We start from the raw sequence: 21130 nt of genomic DNA, 5'->3' as shown, positions 1-21130 counted from the left end.
TGACCTGATTTCCGGAGCCTCCTTGTCCCTCACTTCAATCTTAGGGGAAGGCAGGAAGCTGGCTTGAACCGCCCTCTGCGGGACTCCAGGATCAGCGGGCTGGGGAGGCTGATGGGCTGGAAGGAGACTTGTCTCGCCATCCCTTCCACCATATCCATCTTTTCCTGGACTTTGGGCCACAATTGCCTGTCATTGAATTATTTATATTTCAATTTCAGAGGCAGCCCAATGAGGGAAGAGAGGGAAAGAGGGGCACGATCAGCCATTCCGCCTCACCAGTCCTATCCTTGGCCTCTCTTAGCGGGTGGGTTGGCCCTTCCCCCATCATCTGTGCCCTGCTTCTTCAGAGCCAGGGAGGGAGCAGGGGGCTAGCGCGCTGGGAGGGGGACAGTGGTCGTGAGACAGCTGCAGCCAGAGCTAAATTTAGCCTCTGATCTGGCTTTGATGCAGATTCATTTTTGGCTGGGACAGCCCCTGAGCCCCCTCCCTGCCCAGTGTCTTTCCTAGCGGTGGGAGGGGCCCCTGAAGCAGGCGCCTAGACCAGAACAGTGACCCCTGGCCTGCCTGGCCGCTCTGGTCTTTCTCACTCTGCAAGAGGCTTGGGTGCCACACAGCGACCTCTGCCTGGCCCGGCTGCCCCACCCGTGCAATGCCTGCCTTGCTCCCGGGGCGCTGGGGGTTCTGTGAGGGAAGGGGAGGCCGACTTGGTGCCTTCTTCTTCCTCCCGGTGCCAAGGAGTCACTATTTATAATTTTAAGGCTTCAGGGTCTAATTATAGCTGAGAAGGGGTTAGCACAAGGGGGGCCGGGTGGCGTAACCTACCTAATGCCCCAGAGCCAGTCAGGAGAGGAGGGAAGGCTGAGAAGGCTGGAGGGGGAGCGGCTTGTCCTGTCCTTACCTGGGGTCACTGGCGCCTTCACACCAGCTAGTTCGAGCCAGTTGGAGAGGGATCAGCCTTGAGTGACAGTGACAGCCGCTAGGACTGGGGCATTGTAGGGGAGGGTTCCTCCCCTCATCCCCGGGGTCTTCTGGGGTTGCTTCTGGAGAGGAGCTGCCCTCCCTTGGTCCCTTCCCCCACTCTTCTCTGTCTCCCCTTCCAGGGCCAGCATATGGGTGAGGGGGTACCCCCTGGGGCCTGAGCTGCCCGGCACAGGATGCCCCGAGGCCCCCGCTTCATCCCCTTGCTGCTGCTGCTGCTGCTTGCCCCTCCCCACAGCCAGGCTGCCTTTCCCCAGGACCCCTTGCCCCTGTTCGCTTCTGACCTACAAGGTGAGTGTGCCCACCCATCTCAGCCTTGTGGGATGTAAGGTGCAGGGAGCTTCTGACCTCCCTTCTATTTCTTTTTTTTTTTTTTCCAGTACCGGGGATCAAACTCAGGACCTTGTGCTTTTGAGGCAGGCGCAGTGCCACTCAGCTAAATCCCTGGCCCTATTTTCTGTTTTTTTGAGGCAGGATCTCACTATGTAGTCCAGGGTGGCCTCGAACTCATGGCAATCTGCTTGCCTTAGCCTCCTGCCCTCTATTCTTTCCCATGCCTGGCCTGGTTTTTCACTGTTTTGCTTGGTGGTTAAAAACATGAATTCTCGGGGCTGGGGATTTAGCTCAGTGGTTCCACTGCCTGCTTTGCAAGCCTAAGGTCCCAAGTTCATTCCCTGGTACCAAAAAATACATGGTTTAAAAACATGAATTCTTGGACCAAATCTTAGCAGAGTTTTTTGTTTTTGTTTTTCTCCTTTGGTACTGGGAATTGAACCCAGGACTTATGGACCAAGCTACATCCTCAGCTTTTTAAAAAAATTTTTTTGAGAGTGGGTCTAAATTGCTCAGGCTGCCTGGAACATGTGATCCTCCTGCCTCAGGCTCCCAGAGTGCTGAGGTTACAGGCCTGTGCCACCAGGCCTGGCTTTTTGCTAGTTATTTGACCTTGGTTAAAGTTACCTAACCATAAGGCCGGGGATTTAGCTCAGTGGTTTCGTCTCCTGCTGCGCAAGTGCAAGGACCCAAGTTCAATCCCCAGTCCCCGGTCCCCCCCAAAAAAGTTACCTAACCTTTCTTAGCCTCAGTCTGCTCGTCTGAAAAATGAAGGTGATGATAGTATTCTTCCTCATGGAGTTACTTAGGGACAGAATGAGGTCATATGTATAAAGTGCTGAGAACACAGTGTGGCACAAAGTAAATGGTTTATATTTGTTTATCATTCTTAGTTGCGAAGTGAAGGCCTGGGACCAGGTCAGTGGTTCCCAACACCTCTTCCCCCTCTACTGCTTGTACCACCACAACAGAAAATTTAAACCTCCCTTTGTGGGAAAAACTTTATCTATTTGCAGGTCCCTGTTATACATGTAGGAAGTGGAGGAAGTTGCAGGGTGGAGGAAGTGTGGGTGGATTATTGGGAGAAATTGTTGGGGGACTGATAAGAATAGTGAACACTGACTGGGGATTTAGCTCAGCGGGTTCTGGCACCTGCCTTGCAAGCAAAAGGTCCGGAGTTGGATCCTCGGTACCGAAAAAAAAAACAACAAAAACAAACAAGTGAACACTTCCAGGTGCCATCACAGTTCTCAGCACTTTGTGAATGCTCAGCATCACGCTGAGCTCTGGGCTCTCTTTGAACATTGGGGCTGAGGTTTCCAGCATCCAGCCAGGTGGATCCTGGAATTGGTCAGAAGCCTTGGAGGGGGACCGAGCTCAACTCTTGAGTCCCGCAGATCTAGGTGTAAATACTGGTGTCTGCCACGTCAAGCTAATGCAGATGCCCGGGCTGCTGTCTGAAAAGCTGCCGTCACAGGGTTAATGTGAAATGAGATGGTGCATCGAAAGTGCAACTTGGTGCTCGGCAGGGATTAGGTGCTCCTGTTCCAGGTGTTATTTTTATTAATAGCTGGGCCCCTCCTGCCATCCATCTTCACTCCGTCCGCGGCGGGGTTTCCCCCGGTTGGAGAGGACACGGGGCCTGCGTGGTACCCTTGTGCCCTCAGCACCGCCCTCTCTCTGTCTCCAGGTGCTTCCCCGTTGTCCTGGTTCCGGGGGCTGGAGGAGGATGCCGTGGCTGCAGACCTGGGGCTGGACTTTCAGAGATTCCTGACCTTGAACCGGACCTTGCTGGTCGCAGCCCGGTAAACTGGCCAGCACAGTTGTGGGGCAGATAAGCATGCTCCTGGGAAGACATGGGACCTGCGTGGCCACTGCAGCACCTGGCAGGGGACACTTGCAGCTGCACAAGCCTTGGGGCCCAGACACACTTGGACCTAGGTCCCAAGTGCCAAAGCATGGAGTATGGACAAGGCCAGGGGCAGGAGGGCTGCACAGCTGTCCCTGCACAGGGGACCTCAGGCGGGACTGAGGACGGGGTGCCTTGGCTGAGCGCTGGCCCTTCCTTCCCTACCCTGCAGGGACCACATCTTCTTCTTTGACCTTCAGGCCCAAGAAGAAGGGGAAGGGCTGGTGCCCAGCAAGGTGAGGCTGTTCAGGAGGAGGTGTGGGTGCGGGGACGAGAATGGGAGAGGCCTGAGGGGCCCAAGGGCGGGAGGAAGGATTGGAAAAGAGCCATAATGTGAGGGGCCCAGGATGCCTCCCGAGCTCCTCTTTTATCTCTCCCTTCAGTACCTGACATGGAGGAGCCAAGGTGTGGAGAACTGTGCCGTTCGGGGAAAGCAGACGGTGAGGAGGGAGGAGAGGGTCCCTGCCTTAGCCTCTGCCCAAGTGCTCCACCATGCCCAGCTCCCTGCCCGCGTTTCCAGCCTAGGTCAGGAGGACAGTGGGGATGAAAGAATACTTTGTGGCTACCCACTTCACAGAAAGGCTCAGAGGGGCCAAGGGACTTGCCCAAGGCCACCTGGCTAGCCAACAGCCCAGTGGGGACTCTCTCCTACAGTGCTCAAGGGTAGTCGCTTACTTCTGTGACCCTTGAATTTTGGGTCCTTTAGGAAGAATGCTACAACTACATTCGTGTCCTCGTTCCCCGGGACTCCCAGACACTCCTCGCTTGTGGAACGAACTCATTCAACCCCAAGTGCCGCAGCTACGGGGTACCAAGGAGAGGGCAGAGGGGAGGACGGGGCTGGGAGCCCAACCCAAGCTCAGCAGCAGTTTGACAGGAAGGGACTAGGAACTGGGGTTGGGGAATGGGATTGCTCAGAACACAAGGGTCTAGAGGGGCACTTGGGGACAAGAGGGGACACAAGGGGGTGGGGCATGGAGCCAGCATCCGGGACCCCAAGTGTGCCAGGAACCTGCTCCCTCTGCCCCCAGATAACTTCACTGCAGCAGGAGAGTAAGGAGATGGATGGGCGGGCTCGATGCCCCTTTGATGCCACCCAGTCCAATGTAGCCATCTTTGCAGGTGTGTACCTGGGCGTGGGAGAAGCAGGGAGAGGCTTAGCTTCTCTGCCAGCTTGGTCTTCCTCTGCCCCTGAATGGAGGGTGAGGGAGGGGCCAGGGAGGGGCATGGGCAGCCTATCAGGAGGCAGAAGACCCTGATGGCTCCCCTGCCCCGTCCCCAGAGGGCAGCCTGTACTCAGCCACGAACACAGACTTCCAGGCCAGCGACCCTGTGGTTTACAGAAGCCTTGGGCCTCTGCCCCTGCTCCGCACTGCCAAGCACGACTCCAAGTGGCTCCGAGGTCAGGGCAGCCTGGGGAGGGAGGCTGTTCTTGGGGGAGCAGGAGCAGAGGGCTAGCTTGGGGGGCAGGCAGGTGGTGTGGGAGCTTCTGAGTGAGTGTAGACTCTTCCATGCTCCCACCTCAGAGCCACACTTTGTCCACGCCTTGGAGCACGGAGACCACATTTACTTCTTCTTCCGAGAAGTCTCTGTGGAGGATGCCCGGCTGGGGAGGGTAAGAGTAGGCACCAGGCTCTGGATCCTTGTCCCTGTAACACAACCCCTGGGCTACGGGCCTCCAGCCTCGGGTGATCCCCAGCTCTGGGCTCCCACGTCGGCCCGTGACCCCATCCCAACCCTGTGCCCCATCTCCAGGCTGCTGACCCTCCCACCCTCCAGGTGCAGTTCTCCCGTGTGGCCCGTGTGTGTAAACGTGACATGGGCGGCTCCAGCCGGGCCCTGGACGGCCAGTGGACCTCCTTCCTGAAGCTGCGGCTCAACTGCTCTGTCCCTGGGGACCCCACCTTTTACTTTGACGTCCTGCAGGCCTTGACTGGGCCCTCGAGCCTGCATGGCCGCGCTGCACTCTTTGGGGTCTTCACCACCCAGACCAATAGGTTGGTACGAGGCTGACCACTGTGACCTCTTCTGTCCCCTGCCCCTCCAGCATCTGGCTCCCCTCCTGCAAGCATGGCACCCAGTGGCTGTCCCAGCCTCACACGTCAGGCAGCTGCCTAGTCTTACCTGGCAGGAGCTGCATGGCCCTGTCAACACCCGTCCTGCATCTTTCCTGGCTCCCGCAGCATCCCGGGCTCTGCAGTCTGTGCCTTCTACCTGGATGTTATTGAACGTGGCTTTGAGGGCAAGTTCAAGGAGCAGAGGAGTCTGGATGGGGCTTGGACACCTGTGTCTGAGGACAGGGTCCCCTCACCCAGGTACCCAGGACGGGGCTGGCCTCTGTGGGGCAGAAACAATGGGGCTGTGTGGAGGGCTTGGCCTGGGGAGAGGCTGGCAGGGGGACTGGGTGGCCGAGTCCGGATGGGCATTGGGGCCAGTGTCTGTCTGTGTGGATGAGGCAGGAGCTGCCAGCCCTGTTGGTGAGCAGTGGAGGGATGGGGCTTCACCAGGCCTGGGCTCCCTGCCCTAAGGCTACCCCTTCTGCGCCTGCCAGGCCCGGATCCTGTGCGGGCGTGGGTGGAGCTGCCTCGTTCTCCTCCTCTAAAGACCTTCCTGACGACGTCCTGGCCTTCATCAAGGCTCACCCCCTGCTGGACCCCGCAGTCCCCCCTGCCATCCAGCAGCCTCTCCTCACCCTCACCAGCAGGTAACTGGTCACCAACTCCCCCGCCACTGTCCTGCTCCAACCCCACTAGGCCAACCACAGAAGTGGGAGGAGAAATCAGGAAGGCAGAAGGAGGGCACTGAGGGTCCCCTGTGGCGCGGGAGGACCCAGGCTCCTCCGGCTGTCCCTGAACCCTCAGGCCAGGGCGCCCTTACTCGAGGCTGTGTTTCAGGGCTCTCCTGACGCAGGTAGTGGTGGATGGCAAGGCCGGGCTCAATGGCAACGCCACGGTCCTGTTCCTCGGCTCGGAGGACGGGATGGTGCTGAAGGTGCTGCCCCCCAGCGGCCGTCCCAGGCCTGATCCCATCCTATTGGAAGAAATTGACGCCTACAGCCCTGCCCGGTGAGGCAGCCGGTTCCCTGAAGGACAGGGGTGGGGGAGGTGACAGATGGGCCATGCCAATGGGTTGGGAAGGTCACTGCTGGCTTGGCGGGACCAGCTTGGTGGAAGCAGGGTGAGGCCCTCCCTGCCTTCTGCTCCTCAGCTCTTCACCTGCCTCTGTTGATGCCTTCGGGTCTCACCCTAGGTGCAGTGGGAAGCAGGCAGCCCAAACAGCACGACGCATCATAGGGCTGGAGCTGGACACCGAGGGTCACAGGCTCTTTGTGGCTTTTTCCGGCTGTGTCATCTCCCTCCCTGTCAGCCGCTGTGCTCGGCATGGGGCCTGTCAGAGGTGAGCGAGGGCCTGTGGCCAGGACTGCCCGGGTGAGTTCCCTGGCCGGCAGGGGCACAGAGAGGTCCACAGTCTTGGGGCTGGCAGGGACAGGGGGGATGGTTCTGAAGGTGGGCATGGCCAGGACCTGGAGCAGAGGTGGGAGTGGGGATGGGATTGTGGTGCTAGGAGCCTCCTATTCACCAGGGTGATGCAGTGTGACTGGGTGGAGGAGTCCCAGCCTCATGTGACTCAGTTTCCCCTAGGAGCTGTCTGGCTTCTCAGGATCCATACTGTGGATGGCATAGCTCCAGAGGCTGTGTGGATATCAGGGGACCTGGAGGGTAAGCGACCTTCTGGATTCCCTGAGGATAATCTTCCACATCGCTGAGAATGGAAGCTGAGGGCCAGCCTGGGACATGGGGACAAGGTGTAGACCTGCTTGCAGCCACTTCCCTTTCTTCCCAGGGCCAATGTAGATCAGGCTGGAAACCAGGACTCCATCCAGCATGACGACTGCCAAGGTAAACAGAGGGCCGGCTGCAGTGGCCCTGATGGCCGCAAACAGCATCTTGGGCGTGGGCTTTTGTCTTTCTCGACTTCTGTGTGGCAGTCACTTCCATCAGTTCTTCAGGTAGCCTCCCCCTTCACCCCATCTCTGACTGCTTCACAGATGGAGCCACTGGGAGTCAGTCTGGTCCCGGGGATTCCGCTTACGGTAAGTCCTCTTGTCCCAGCTTCAGCTGCCCTCGCTTGGCCCGCACCCCCAAGTCTGTGCCCCATGGCAGCAGACCAGCATCTGGACACACTGAGAGTCTCAGGCGAAAGTATAGCTCAGTGCCTGGCACACAGAAGGATGTGCAGTAGTTTTTTTCACAAAGGAAAGAATGTCCCCAGGGTGAGCCCTTCCCCACTCCCAGAGGAAAGTAGACCCTGGAGTTCGGAACTCTTGGGTTCCAAAGCCAGGGGACTCTGGGAGGGTATTCGGTGGAGAGCGGGAGCCTCACGGGCTCCGACCTGGTCTCTGTCACCAGTGCTTCTGGGTCCTGGCCCTTCCCCTGAGGCCCCCAGGCCCCCCAGTGATGCCCCGCTGGGGCCCCAGGCTTCCACTCTTGGAGCTCACACGCAGGGTAAGGGGGCTGCTGGGAGGGGCCGGAGTGACGTGTGGGGCTGCTGACTGAGGATTCGGGTCCCGGCAGACTGGTGTTCGGTGCTCACTAACGCCTGTTTGGAGCCTCCCCTCCCCATAGCCGGGCGTTGCGGCCCGAATCCTCTGCACGGGCCCTTTGGTTGCTCTTGGCATGGCAGCAGGGCCCAGATCCTCTGGCCTGCGCGTGAGGGTTGCATTGGGCTGCTGGGAGGCATCAAGGGAGGTGGACGCCGAGGAAGGAAGAGCCCCGACCCCGGCTGAGCCCTGCTCCCCTCGGTGGCAGGCGTGCGCCGGGACCTCCCCGCGGCCTCACCCTCGCGGTCCGTCCCCGTCCCGCTCCTCCTGGCCAGTGTGGCCGCAGCCTTCGCCCTGGGCGCCTCCATCTCTGGCCTCCTGGTGTCCTGTGCTTGTCGCCGCGCGCACCAACGAGGGAACAAGGACATCGAGACCCCGGGGCTCCCGCGCCCTCTCTCCCTCCGCAGCCTGGCGCGGCTGCACGGGGCCGGCGCGGAGACCCCACCGCCAGCCAAGGACAGCGACGCGGCGCAGACGCCGCAGCTCTACAGCACCTTCCTGCCCCCGCCGGACGGCGGGCCCCCGCCCGAGCTGGCCTGCCTCCCCACGCCGGAGTCCACGCCCGAGCTGCCGGTGAAGCACCTCCGCGCGCCCCCGGCGCCCTGGGAGTGGAACCAGAACGGGAACAACGCCAAGGAAAGCGCGGGCCGCGCGCGGGGCGGCCACGTGGCAGGCGGGCCCGTGCCGCGCGTGCTGGTGAGGCCGCCGCCGCCCGGCTGCCCGGGGCAGGCGGTGGAGGTCACCACGCTGGAGGAACTGCTGCGCTACCTGCACGGCCCGCAGCCACCCCGCCCCGCCGCCGACCCTGCCCCCTTCGCGCCGCGCGCTCTCTCGCCCGAGCCCAACCCCCTGTCGCGCGAGAGCGTGCCTCCCCTGCGGCTGGACGTGCCCCCGGACGGCGGCTGCGCGGGGCGGCCCGCGCTTTCCGCCCCCGCACCCCGGCTGGGCGTCGGCACGAGCCGCAGGCCTCCCTTCCCCACGCACCGCGCGCCCCCCGCGCTGCTCACGCGCGTGCCCTCCGGCGGCGCCTCAAGGTACTCGGCAGGGCCGGGCCGGCACCTCCTCTACCTGGGCCGACCCGAGGGTTTCCGCGGCCGCGCCCCGAAGAGGGTGGACGCGGAGAAGCCACCGCCGTCCCCGAAGCCGCCCCTGGCCGTGCCCAGCGGCGGCCACTTTAACTTCTGAGGGACAGATGGCCGCCGGCCTTCCGCGACCCCCTCCAGCCTCCCTGGACTCCGCGAGTCTCCGGGCTCTCCTGCTTCGGGTTATTTATTGACTGTCCCCTGTTCTCGAGAGAGGAGTGGGAGCGCGGCGCCATACCCCGGTGAGCCAGCGTCTTAGGGGCGGTGGCTCCCACTCCCCCCTCCTCCCTCCGCCAAGCTGCCTTAACTCGCCGCCCCGCCTCCTCACGGCCGGGCCGCACCGAGGGCGGATGGACGCACGGCCGGGCCGGGCCGGGCCACACAGTGCCGAGCTCCCGGGCCCTTGGGCCTGGGACGTCCCCTCCTACTATGTAGGAGCCCCAGCCGAGTCCCTGGGCCGCCACCTGCTTGCGCTCGACGGGGCCGGGGCGGGACGCAGCTTGGCTTGAGCGCCCTCCCGGGTAACGGGGCGGCTGCGGCCCCGGGGTTAATTAGGAAGCGTTGCAGCAGGAGGTCGGCAGAGCACCGTGCGTGCGCGGGCCGGGGCCCCGGAGACCGCGGCAGAGCATTGAGGCCGGGTGCTCAGCCTCGTCCACGGCCCGGGCAGGGGATGTTGGCAGAAATAAAACCAAGCTGCAGCGTGACTGAGTTTCCCTCCGTAAGTCTCGCCCTAAGATTTGGCCGGCGGAGTTCGGGTTGCCAGAGGGCTGAAGCTCTGCGGCGGGCGCCGGCTTCGGTCCGTCGGGTGCGCGCGCGGGGAGCCTCGAGGCGGCGGGGCGCGGGCTGGCGCGCGCGCATGCGTCGCCGCCCTGGAGCCCGCGCGGGGGCGGAAAGCGGCTGCGGACCGTGTGTGCGTGACCTGGGGACCGAGGGGAGGCCGGAGCGAGACACTTGCTCTGCCTTCCCCCTTCCTGGGGGTTAGGGACGCTTGAGGCCTCGCGCGGGCAGCGGCTGCTGGTGCGGATTTGCATGTGAGGGTTTTGCCCGGCTCGTGGTCCCGGCCGTGGGCGCCACCTGGAGCCCGCCCCGAGCCCTGCAGCTCAGGAAGCAAGCGCTTCCCAAACGTTCTCAGCCGGAAAGTGCTGATCGAAATTGGTGAACGAACTGGGGATTGTCCTATCTCCGTCCTTTAGTACTTGAGATCATAACTCTGGCCCAAACCTCGTTTTCTCCTCATCTGAAAAAAGTAGGATTGAGAGGCGCAGGTTGCCGCCCTCCGGCCAGGTAATGGAAATTGAACCTAGGGCCTCTAACCCAGTGACTTACCCAGCCCTGTTAAAATATTACTAGCCAGGTGTGCGGGTGCACATCTGTAATCCCAGCACTGTAGAAGCTGAGGTAGGGGGATTGCCATGAGTTCGAGACCAGCCTGGACTACATAGCAAGACCCTATCTCAAACCTTGCCTCAAAAAAAAGGATCATAAAAAAAAAAAGATCATAAAATATTCTCTGAAATGAACTTTCTTCACATCTCCGTTAAGCTTGTTTGGCCAAATGTCGTTGTTCTCCACAGTTGAACCTTTTTTTTTTTTTAAAAGAGTTTAACCTCTTTGCCTGGCAGTTGTTTCACAGGTTGGAGTGGTCTTTAGGGCTGAGGTTTTTCCCTCCGCGGCCATCTTACTTACATCAAGATGCTTTGGGGCCATTCCTAGGGCCCTTGATGGTGGAAAAGAACAGGAAAGGTGTGGAAGACCTTTCTTGTGTCTGAGCTTCACTGGCTGCTTCAAGAGGATAAGGAGAAGGTTCAGGCCCGTCTCTGAGGAGGAGATCTCACAGTGAAGTTCTCGCCTGGAAGGTGTCACGAGCAGAGAGGGGTAAATGATCCTCAGGCTGTATATACAGACGGAAGACACGCAGCTGCCCCTGGGTGTCCGTGGGCAGGGTTCCCGGTGCCCTGCCCACCCAGATCCTGGTTATGGAAAAGTATTGTGCAGCCTCCCCTACACTGCACCGTGCATCATCTCTACATGCCTCCTAATGCCCAGCACAATTTGAATGCTAAAGTTACACTACTGTTTACAGCATAATGACAAGGAAAAAAGTTCAGTTCAGAGGTGATTTTCCTCAGTTTTGTTTATTTTTTGAGATAGAGTCTCACCAAGTAGTTAAGGCTGGTCTTGAACTTGTGGTAATCCTTCTGCCTCAGCCTCCTGAGTGTTGGTATTACAGGTGTGCGGTACTTCGCCAGGGTTTATGCACCTTTTTTTTTTTTTTTGGTACTGGGGATCAAACTCGGGTTCTTGCGCTTGTGAGGCAGGCAGTGGAACCACTGAGCTAAATCCCAGGCCCTTATGCACTTATTTATGTCCCTGAGGATTGAGTCCAGGGCCCTTGCACTGAGCCTCACGCCCAGCCTTTGATTTTTTAAATTTTATTTTGACACAGGGTCTCACTTAGCTACCACGTTGCCAGGCTGGGCTTGAATTTGCTGCAGTCATCCTGCCTCAGCCTCCCAGAGTGCTGGGATTACAGGTGTGTGCCACTGCCACACTTAGCTCCCTTGGTTCTCAAAATATTTTCAGTCTGCAGTTGGTTGACTCCATGGATGTGGAGTCAGTGGGTATAAAGGACCAATTATACATACATTAGAAAGGTAATCCTGTGAGTGCAGGCAGCAGTAGTTTGCAGGTTAAAGGCCTGAATAGTTTAATGATAAAGCAAGTTTCTTCATTAATATTTATGAAAGTATGGTGACTTCTCTTGCCAGAAGTGTCTAAGCTGGACTCTCAGCTAGTAGAAGCAGTTGCAGTGAGAGGAACAGTCCTTGGACTCTGCTGCTCGTTTTGCATGTGTCCTGGGTAACTCAACTTACCTGTTCCTTTATTTAGGAATGCAAAGAATGTATGCCAACAAGGATATGTAAACCAGGACATAAATATGAGTGTGTGTTTGTTTGTTTGAGACGGGGTCTCACTGTATACTTAAGGCTCGTCTTGAACTCACTTTGGAGCCCAGGCTGGCCTCAAACTCACAGCAATCTTCCTGCCTCAGCCTCCTGAGTGCTGGGATCACAGGAGTGTATCACCACATCTGGCTCAAGTTTAAGTCTTTTATGGAAAACCAAAATAATGTAGGCCACCAGCAAGAATATAATTCATTAATACCCATGAGAAACCTCTTCCTGACAGTGAATGATAAATTAAGGGGATGTATTCAAAGAAATAATTATTACTGACAGAAGAGGGGTGAATGTGACCTCAATTAAGGAATCTGATTTTTTTTCCTGCATTGGGGATTGAACACAGGGCCTCATGCACAGTAAGTGCTGTACAACTGAATTACATACCCAATCCTTTTTTAAAATGTTAAGACTGCTTGGTATAGTGGCACACACCCATAGTCTTAGCACTTGAGAGGCTGAGGCAGGAAGATTGCCTCATTCAAGGCTAGCTGAGGCTATATAGTGAGACCCTGTTTCAGAAAATAAATGAATTTTTAAGACAAGGTCTGTGGCTCATAACTATGATTCTAGCACTCTGGGAGGCTGAGGCAGGAGGATCAGGATTGCAAGTTTGAGCCCATCTTGGGCAATTTTCTTTTTTTTTTGGTACTGGGGATCAAACTCGGGACCTTGTGCTTGCGAGCCAAGTGGTGGAACCACTGAGCTAAATCCCCGGCCCTTCATCTTGGGCAATTTAATGACTTACCCAGACATTGTCTCAAAATTTAAAAAATTTTTTTGAAAGCTGGGAATGTACCTCAGCGTGAAGGTCCTAGGTTCAAGCCTCAGTATTACAAAAACAATACAAAACCAAACCAAAAAACGGTCTAAATTGCCCAAGCTGGACTTGAACTTTCAATTCTTGGCCCTAAGCTCCTCTGGCACCACAATGCCTGGCTACTGTTTTTAATTTTTAAAAATCAGAACGTTAGCTAAAACAGCAAGTCTTTAGAAAACCTGAATATGCCAACAGGAGGCTAGAGCTGTCACCCTGGGGATCTCTAAGCTGCCTCTCAGGCATTCGGAGGTTGTGGAGAAACTGGCCCCAGCAGGCAGTGTCAGCTTGTGTGATGCTCTGGGGAACTGAAATGCAGAAGGTTCCACGGTCACAGAGCTCTGACAAGCTGTTTAGCATCCTGAGTTCTTTGGAGGGTGAGTCGGGCCTGGGATGTCACTGTCTCTCCAGTTTGTGGCTCCTTAATGCCACCATCCCATGCTTAGGAGCCACACAGGTCTGGTTACGTTACCCAGCAGTCGGCCTCTGTGTTGATTCAGAGAATTTAAGATCGTATTTATAAGAGTAAAATTCAATACATGGGTCATTTTTTTTTAACACATGATTCAACCCTGAGCCTTTGCACTGAGCTACATCTCCAGCCATTTTATTTTATGTATTTATTTTTGTTTTGTTTTTCCTACCAGGGATTAAACTCAGGACCTTGTACTTCCAAGGCAGACATGGGTAACACTGAGCTAAATCCCCAGCCCTATTTCTGTTTTTTTGAGACAGAGTCTCACTATGTAATTCAGGCTGGGGTTGAACTTGCAACCCTCCTGCCTCAGCCTCTTGGGTAGTTGGGATTAGAGGTGTGTGCCACCATGCCCAGCCACATGGATAAAATATTACCAGGAGATTACGTACTTTCACCAGATGTATCAGACAGGGTCCCAGTAGAGAAAATATACTCAGAAGAATGAAGGGCTTTTTTTTTTCCAGATAGGGTCTTACTATGTAGTTCAGGATGGTTTTGAATTCACAGTGTAGTCCAGGCTGGCCTGGAACTCGAAGTGATCGTCCTGCCTAAGCCTCCCAAGTGCTGGCTGACAGGTGTGTACCACTATGCCTGGTGAAGGGCTATGTTTTTTTTTGAAGGGCAATTTTTTAAAGTATGTGGGCACCTGCTGGGCATGGTGGCACACGCCTGTGATCCCAGCACTTAGGAGGCTGAGGCAGGAGGACCACCATGAGGTTGAGGCCAGTGTGGGCTACATAGTGAGACTTTCAAAACAACAAAAAGGGGAGGGGCACAGGATGAGTTGGTAGCTGGAGTTCAGTAATAGCCTAGACTTAAAAAGAGGAAGGTAGGGCAGAGGATTTAGCTCAGTGGCGCCACCGCCTGCCTCACAGGCTCAAGGTCCTGAGTTCGATCCCTGGTACCGAGAAAAAAAGACGAAAGGAGAGGTGGTGGTGACTGGGATGTTGATGCCCTTAGTGAAGCAGCGACTGGCGCGAGGCCAGGTGGAGGGGAGCTCGTGGGAGGGAACGCAGGAGGCCAGTACACTGGCTTCAGTGTTTTCTCCCAGTTGCCCACCAGGGCTCCCTGTTGGCTGAATGCAGTGGGAGCAGCGGTGCTGAAACCCCTGATGAAGGTCACAGCGTCAGCCTCCCAGCAAAGGGCAGAGGTGCGGAGGAGGAGGAGGGCTCTCTGGAAGGAAGGCTATGTCAAGTTCCGTCACCCCTGAGGTTACCTTCACCTCTCCTGTTCAGAGGGCATCAGCAGTGCTACGCAGATGGCCCTCAGTTCGCTTTGGAAAATCTACTGTGGGGAGCTTGTGCGAACGGCTCTGATGGCCAGCTTTTCTTCACCATTATGGGATTCCTGAGAACAGCGACTGGGAGACGAGAGGTTTATTTCAACTCACGGTTTCAGGGGTTCCAGTCCGTGGTCAGCTGGCTCATCTGCTGTATGCCTGGGATGAGGCTGGACCATCCAGGCAGAAGGGCCTTAGGGGAGGAAAGCGGCTCACCTCATGGTGGCCAGGAAGCAGAGTGTGAGGAGAAAATGGCTGGGGACAAGATACAGTCCCCAAGATCATGCCCCATGGCCCACGCCCTTCAGCTAGGCCCCATCTCCTTGGCCCCACTCAGCTGTGAACTCAGCAGTGCAGCAGTGGGGACACTGCCTTCTTGATCCAATCACCTCTAGGCGCTGCCTCTGAATGCTGCTGTGTGGGGACCAAGCCTTTAATACACCAGGGCCTCCCTTGTCCCCTCCCTCTCTTCTTTACAGTGCAAGGAGGGCCGGGGATTTAGCTCAGTGGTTCTGCTGCCTGCCTTGCAAGCGCAAGGTCCTGAGTTCAATCCCTGGTACCCCCCCCCAAAAAATGTTTACAGTGCAAGGAGTTGACCCCAGGGTCTTGTGCATACTAAGCACGTGTTCCTGGCCCATTGGTTTTCATTACTGGGGATCCAATGCAGAGGTGCTGTATCACTGAGCTACAACCCTGGTTTTTTGGGGTTTTTGACATGGTCTTGCTATGTAGTTCAGGCTGGCCTGAACTCAGAAAGATCCTCCTGCCTCAGCCTCCTCAGTGCTGGGAGTACAGGTGTGTGCCGCCATGTCCAGCTTGATAAATTGTTGAGGCTGACCTTGATCTTGTGATCCTATCTCAGCCTCCAATAGTGCTATTACTGGTGTGTGCCACCATGCCTACTTTTCATTAGAATTTCAATTCAACAAGACTCTTAGTTCTTTGCTTCTCAAAACTCCCAGGTGCCTGCTGTTTTTTCTTCAGCACAGCACAGACTGTATATACATGTGCGAGGTTCCTGCCAGAAGTACCCTGTAAATAATATGTGTGCAGTATTTGCTGACCATTGGTACTTACCAAAAAGCCCTTCTACATGTAATAATGTAGGTGTTCAGTTTCCTAAACACTGCCTTTGAAATCATATTTGTTGAACACAGATGTTTACATGTCTTTGGCCTGGGTGTCAATCTTACTTTTTAATTTTAGTTTTTAAAAATAATTATTTTATGAAAAACATAAAATTTCATAAAATAAGAGCGTAACAATATAGCTATTATTAAACACTATCATCTTCAAAGTACTCAGAATACAAGACACAGACAAAAAGATTCTCTTACAAAGAAGATAACAGCACAAAACTTTCTCTTCAAGAACTAAGAGAAACTAGTATTTAATTTTACTTTTTAAACAGTTTTGTTTTTGGAGACAGGGTCTTGCTATGTAGTTCCGCCTGGGCTTGAACTCACTGTAGCACAGGCTAGTGGCGTATTCATGGAGAGCCTCCTGCCTCAGCCTCCTGCTGGGATTACAAGAGTGCACCATCAACCACGTCCCACTCCTACTTTTTAAAAGAAAGGCATTTGGGGCTGGAGAAGTAGCTCAGAGGAGAGGCACTTTGCATAGCACGTGTGAGCCCTGGGCTCAGTACTGGGTAGCACACCATGTCCGCACGCATGCGCACACAGAGGAGCCCTTCTGAGGACTGCAGTGGACGAGGGCATCTCCAGGAGGCTGATTGGTCTGCTCAGCCCTGGCCATCGGTGGGCACTGCACTCCTCCTCCCAGACTGCTCCTTGTATCTACTTCTAAACGCACTCAATGTGGACTGAGAGCAAACACCTTAGTAATGAAGAATAGCTGAGAAGCCCGCAGAACAAATCCATTTCTTCCAAGCTTCCCTGAGCCTGGTGTTTCCACTCCATCTCGTCACTGATTCTCACACAAGACACAGAGTAACTTCCTTCAGCTACTCTCCTCCACCCTTGGTTGTTTGCTTTTAGAAAGGGATAGGGTTCAGAGGAGGGAGGGGAATGTAAAATGTACATTTAACAGTCAAAAGCTCTCTCAGGCTGGGCATTGGGACACATGCCTGTAACTCCAGCACTTAGGCTGAGGCAGGAAGATGGCCCCAAGTTTGAGCCAAGTCTGGGCCGTATTGTGAGTTAGAGTTCAAGGCAAACCTGGACTGTATACTGAGATCTTCTCAAAATAGAGCAAAAAAATTTCTTGTTTTCACTTCACTTCAGTTTTGTTTGATGTTTTGAGACAGGGTCTTACTGTGTAGTACAGGCTGGCCTCAAACTTGGGGATCCCCCTGCCTCAGCCTCCCAAGTGCTGGGATTACAGGCATGCACCACTATGCTGGCTTCTCACTTCAATTCTTACCTGAACTTGCTCTTCTTATCAAGAATACTGGGCTGAAAAGGACAGCTAGATAAGGAAAAAGCAGAGGATAGAAGATCAGAGTGATACTGATTTTTACCTAAGAGATGAAAAATGAACTCAGCGATACTGAGATGTGACTTTGACATTTTATTAAGAAACATCTTTATTTAAATGATAGTACAAAATTGTATATATAATATAGATCTTTATAGGTATATATACATATAAATGCTCATACACAAACTTGCTCATAAGAGTCAAACTGCACCCTCAATAAAAGATGTATATTTAAATTTTCCTAATTACACACTGTACATAAAGCTGTCAGGCAACCTGTAAAACAGGACATTGTGGGAAGAATCTACCTCTCCCCAGCCGTGGCCTTGGTAGGCAGCAGGAGAGAGCTGCTGGCATCGATGGAGACAGCAAGATCCTTGAAGCCAACTGGGAAGCACAGCTGGAGAGGATATGACCTGGGATTCTCAAAAACAAACCGCACTGGAATAAACAAAATCTGTGAGTGGAGGGAGGAAGGGAGGATGAGGCCCGCGATTAGAAATGACCTACTGATAAGTCCTACTGCCCAAAAGACTCAGGGAGAACAGCGGCATCGGCATCATAGAAGCCAGAGTGGAGGAGGCCAAAGGAAGGGAGAGAGAGACAGGGAATCAGTTCCCTGCTATTAACAAGCCCAGCTGCTACAGAGTCAGAACCTCACTGGCCCCCTCATCCTAAAGGCAAAAAAAAAAAAGGCTGTAGCAGCAGCAGAGGCGCGAAGCTATTTAATTCTAATTCACATCCTTCTTGCTCCTGGTCTCTAAATAAACTGGCACAGGAAACAGTGCTAACTCAGAAGGGGGCAACAGCTCTGTAAAATGGAGCAGCCAAGAGCCTACTCGGCCTCGCCATGTGGGATGCGTTCAGTCTGCAACCTCCCCTCCTAGTCACCCAGAGCTGGGGCGGCAGGAGGAGCGGGGACTAGGAAGCCATTCTCCAATAAATCAGGACAAAAACTCCTTCACACTCAGGATCTCTTCCAGGAAGAGGTCACTAAACGCCTCCCACCTTCCACCTCAAAGGTCCCCAGTGTCGTCAGCAGAGTTACACAAGCTCTCAGAACGACTTCCTCTAAACGATGTGATTTCTACCCTAGGAAAGCAGATGTGTGGAATGCCAAGTCCTTCCATCATGGCCCTTTATCTGGAGTTTCTTTTCTATTCAGAGGTGTGAGGCCAATCGCTTCCGCAGGTGTGAAAGGACTGCTGGTCTCTGCGGCTGATGTGGCACATGTGATGTCACCACACTCCCTGCTAAACAGACCGCCTTTAAAGCCAGCTCTGTCCCCCCCGCCCTGCCCCAATCTGCAAAAGCACATTTCTCAGATAAGGGCAAAGTAATGCTTTTTTCTTCTCCAACCCATTCACTGAATCCAAAGAAACCTTTTCTCTCTCTTTTCTTCTTTTTCTTTTCTTTCTTTTTTTTTTTTTTTGAGATAAGGTCTCACTGTGTAGCCCAGGCTGGCCTCAAACTTGGAGCAATCCACCTGCCTCAGCCTTCCAAGTGCTGAGATTACAGGTGTGTGCCACCACACCTGGCAGAAACCTTTTCCAGGTTATACCAAGTATTTTACAGCTGAACCTCAAAGTTAAAAGTAGAAAAATTTCATGGGCCGGGGATTTAGCTCAGTGGTTCCGGCGCCTGCTTTGCAAACACAAGGTCCTGAGTTCAATCCCCAGTACAAAAAAACAAAAAAAAAATTTCAAAGATTTACAAACATATACTAACATATACCTAGAAACAATGTATAAAAACTACCCTGGTCATAACAACACAACTTCAACTGAAGAGACCTCTGGTAGAATCATTTCTTTTACACAGATATAAAGAAAAAGTCATTTTGGGCTAGGGGTTTAGGTCAGTGGTTCCGCTGCCTGCCTTGCAAGCGCAAGGAATGGAGCTTGATCCCTGGTACCAACAAAGAAGAAAACGTCGTTTTGTTACATTAATAAGACACAAAAATTTTAATGATGCAGGAGTGAGCCTGAAGAAGAGGGCAATGCAAAGTAAAAAATAACTGTATATCTGACAGAAAAAGAACATCTTTTTGTTTGTTTTGGTACCACCAGTCGAACTCAGGACCTTGGGCTTGGGAGGCAGGTGCTGGAACCACTGAGCTAAATCGTTGGCCATGTTTTGTTTTGTTTTGGGGTTTTTTTTGGTACTGGGGATGGAACTGGGGTCCTTGAGCTTGCGAGACAGGCGGCAGAACCACTGAACTAAATCCCAGGCCCAAGGCCCTGTTTTGTTTTTGAGACAGGATCTCACTGTGTAGTCCAGGATGGCCTTGAACTTGTGGCGATCCTCCTGCCACAGCATCCAGAGTGCTGGGATTACTGGCATGTGCCACCACACCAGCTAAAATAACATCTTTTAAGGCACTGAGTTCAAAACATAGAAAACCCTGGGGCCAGGGATTTAGCTCAGTGGTTTCACCGCCTGCTATGCAAGCACAGGGACCCGAGTTCAATGCTGGTACCAAAAAAAAAAGACAATTAGAAGATCCCTTTACAGAGTTAGTGACAGGAAGGGAGCATACACTTAGACATTTACAGTTAATTTCCCTGAAGCTAGGAATAAGAACAGAAATACAATTTTTCTTTTTCTTGGGGAAAGGCATAAGACCACAGTGCAAAGCCAGATTCTGAAATCCCTGACATTAATACCGATACTGCTGATGCGGCTTTATCTTAAAATAAACAGCCATCCTAAGCTCCAAGTCTCTCCGGCTCTAGCACCAACTCCAAAAACTTGTGCTATTTGATTTGTAATAATCCAGTCTTGCCAGTAAACTGGCCAACCCACATCTAAGCCATGTTTGTCCAACTTTCACGACTGATCCATAAAGATATGCAAAATCAGGAAATGGTGCCACAGTAATGCATTCAGTATTTCGTTTCTAACTGTTTCAAAGCATCCGACCTACATGGCAAGGTAACTGAAGATCAAATCCTATTTTCGTCCTCTGGCATGAGACCAGGACTAGTCCAAGTAAGTGAAAATGAACTCCCTTTTCCTGCTCAGCCCTTTTCTGTCACTGCCCTTCTCTCCTTCCCTTCCGAGCCTCTCCTCTGACAAAGCCCCATCATCAAGATTGATGGCCTGCATTAGAGATTTTTGGGGCAAAGGGAGGGAAGATAAGCTCCAGAAAGAGTAATGAGAACTCCTAAACGGTTCCCCCAAAATGGGACGCTGTGTGCTTAGAAGGAAGTATTAGATGGACATTTCCCCCACTCTGGAGGCTGAGCCAGGAGGATCGCCACAAGTTTGAGCCCAGCCTGGGCTACATAGTGAGTTCAAGGTCAAGCCAAAATAATACCGAGAACCTTTCTCCAAAAAAAAAAAAATTTCCACCCATGATCGGGTTGGGGGATTAAAGTCACCATATGCACCAGGAACATAAAAGACATCCAAAATGATACTTGGTCCCTCGATAGTTAAGCCAAGGATCTGAAATGCAATGGACAGCAGCCTATTGTTGGCACCTGGTTCCCAAAAGGAGCCAAAAGAGAAAAAGACTGCAAATGGGGATCTGAGAGCAGAGACCAGTTTCAGCGCTACCTCCTCTGGGTTCTTCTGCATTTCTGTCATCCTCTCCTCCCCAGAACAATCTCCAATCATCTGCAGAGTGCTGGGTACTCAGACCCAACGTAGCCAGGAGCCAGGATTAATTTCAAAACTTCTAACGGCAAATTCTCTTGGTTAAATCTGGTTTGGGGAATTATATTTTCAGTCTATTTTGAGCCCCAAATGAGGCTGTACCTCTAGAACATGGTAGCAAAGTACTAATCATGGCAGACAGAACCATGTTAATTGTCAAGTTTTTCCCCCCAGAATGCATGTTTTCCTCATGATCGACAATGAAGAAACCCATGTTCTAAACAGTCATTCAGATGTTTACTGGGCACATGTCCCTGTGGTTTCTTCTGCTAACTTATAACGAAGCAGGCAAGCAAGCAAGTCTAGAACGATGAAGGCCAACTTCAAGGGCAGTGGCCTCAGGGAGGTAACCTCTCACAACACCCTCCCCACCCCAACACCCTTGGTGCTGACAGATAAAGAAACCCCACAGTGAAACACTTGCCGTGTCCAGGCAGGGAGGCACCGGCGTGGCCGACTTCAGTCCTTACTGTGTGGCACAGGCAGCTGCTCCTCCTGTGTCCGCACTGCAGCACAGGGCTCTGCAGGCCCAAGCTTACCAAACAGCAGTTTACTCACCCTAAATCAACAGAAATAAAACTGTCCCTCCTTT

At 53.8% G+C, this 21130-nt stretch overlaps 2 protein-coding genes across 22 annotated transcripts in view; one reads left to right on the top strand and one right to left on the bottom strand.

Annotated features, from left to right (window-relative positions):
• The window catches only part of Sema6c (semaphorin 6C), a 40917-nt gene that overhangs the window by 3201 nt on the left and 16586 nt on the right, over positions 1 to 21130 (top strand). For 2 of the 8 annotated variants that reach the window (XM_087212742.1, XM_021265896.2), the window contains 16 exons: positions 1101 to 1269; positions 3002 to 3116; positions 3393 to 3456; positions 3604 to 3660; positions 3927 to 4028; positions 4252 to 4342; positions 4503 to 4622; positions 4747 to 4835; positions 5000 to 5217; positions 5404 to 5535; positions 5772 to 5924; positions 6115 to 6285; positions 6470 to 6616; positions 6862 to 6939; positions 7064 to 7725; positions 8029 to 21130. The exon at positions 8029 to 21130 is cut by the window's right edge. In XM_087212742.1, the coding sequence (XP_087068868.1) occupies positions 1155 to 1269; positions 3002 to 3116; positions 3393 to 3456; positions 3604 to 3660; positions 3927 to 4028; positions 4252 to 4342; positions 4503 to 4622; positions 4747 to 4835; positions 5000 to 5217; positions 5404 to 5535; positions 5772 to 5924; positions 6115 to 6285; positions 6470 to 6616; positions 6862 to 6939; positions 7064 to 7725; positions 8029 to 9005 (3291 nt within the window). In that variant the 5' untranslated portion in view covers positions 1101 to 1154 and the 3' untranslated portion in view covers positions 9006 to 21130. Of the gene's footprint in view, positions 1 to 1100; positions 1270 to 3001; positions 3117 to 3392; positions 3457 to 3603; positions 3661 to 3926; positions 4029 to 4251; positions 4343 to 4502; positions 4623 to 4746; positions 4836 to 4999; positions 5218 to 5403; positions 5536 to 5771; positions 5925 to 6114; positions 6286 to 6469; positions 6617 to 6861; positions 6940 to 7063; positions 7726 to 8028 lie in introns of those variants that run through there. The other 6 variants (XM_087212743.1, XM_021265898.2, XM_087212746.1 and 3 more) reach the window with 6 other exon arrangements.
• Gabpb2 (GA binding protein transcription factor subunit beta 2) overlaps positions 2178 to 21130 on the bottom strand; it is a 48607-nt gene continuing 29654 nt past the window's right edge. For 7 of the 14 annotated variants that reach the window (XM_021265903.2, XM_087212764.1, XM_004854027.4 and 4 more), the window contains one exon: positions 16954 to 21130. This exon is cut by the window's right edge and continues 2133 nt beyond it. Coding sequence is in view for 1 of the 14 variants with exons in the window: in XM_021265905.2 (XP_021121564.2) it covers positions 21089 to 21097 (9 nt within the window). In the remaining 13 variants the exon portion in view is untranslated. Of the gene's footprint in view, positions 3742 to 4350; positions 5435 to 6097; positions 16867 to 16953 lie in introns of those variants that run through there. The other 7 variants (XR_015451848.1, XR_015451849.1, XR_015451847.1 and 4 more) reach the window with 7 other exon arrangements.

The sequence above is a fragment of the Heterocephalus glaber genome, unplaced genomic scaffold (assembly GCF_053883595.1).
Source record: "Heterocephalus glaber isolate CG9 unplaced genomic scaffold, H.glaber_assembly_v1.0 deba00001442, whole genome shotgun sequence".
NCBI classification, from domain to species: Eukaryota; Metazoa; Chordata; class Mammalia; order Rodentia; family Bathyergidae; genus Heterocephalus; species Heterocephalus glaber.
Note: the sequence above shows the minus strand (reverse complement) of the source record. Positions and strands in the feature narration are given on the sequence as shown.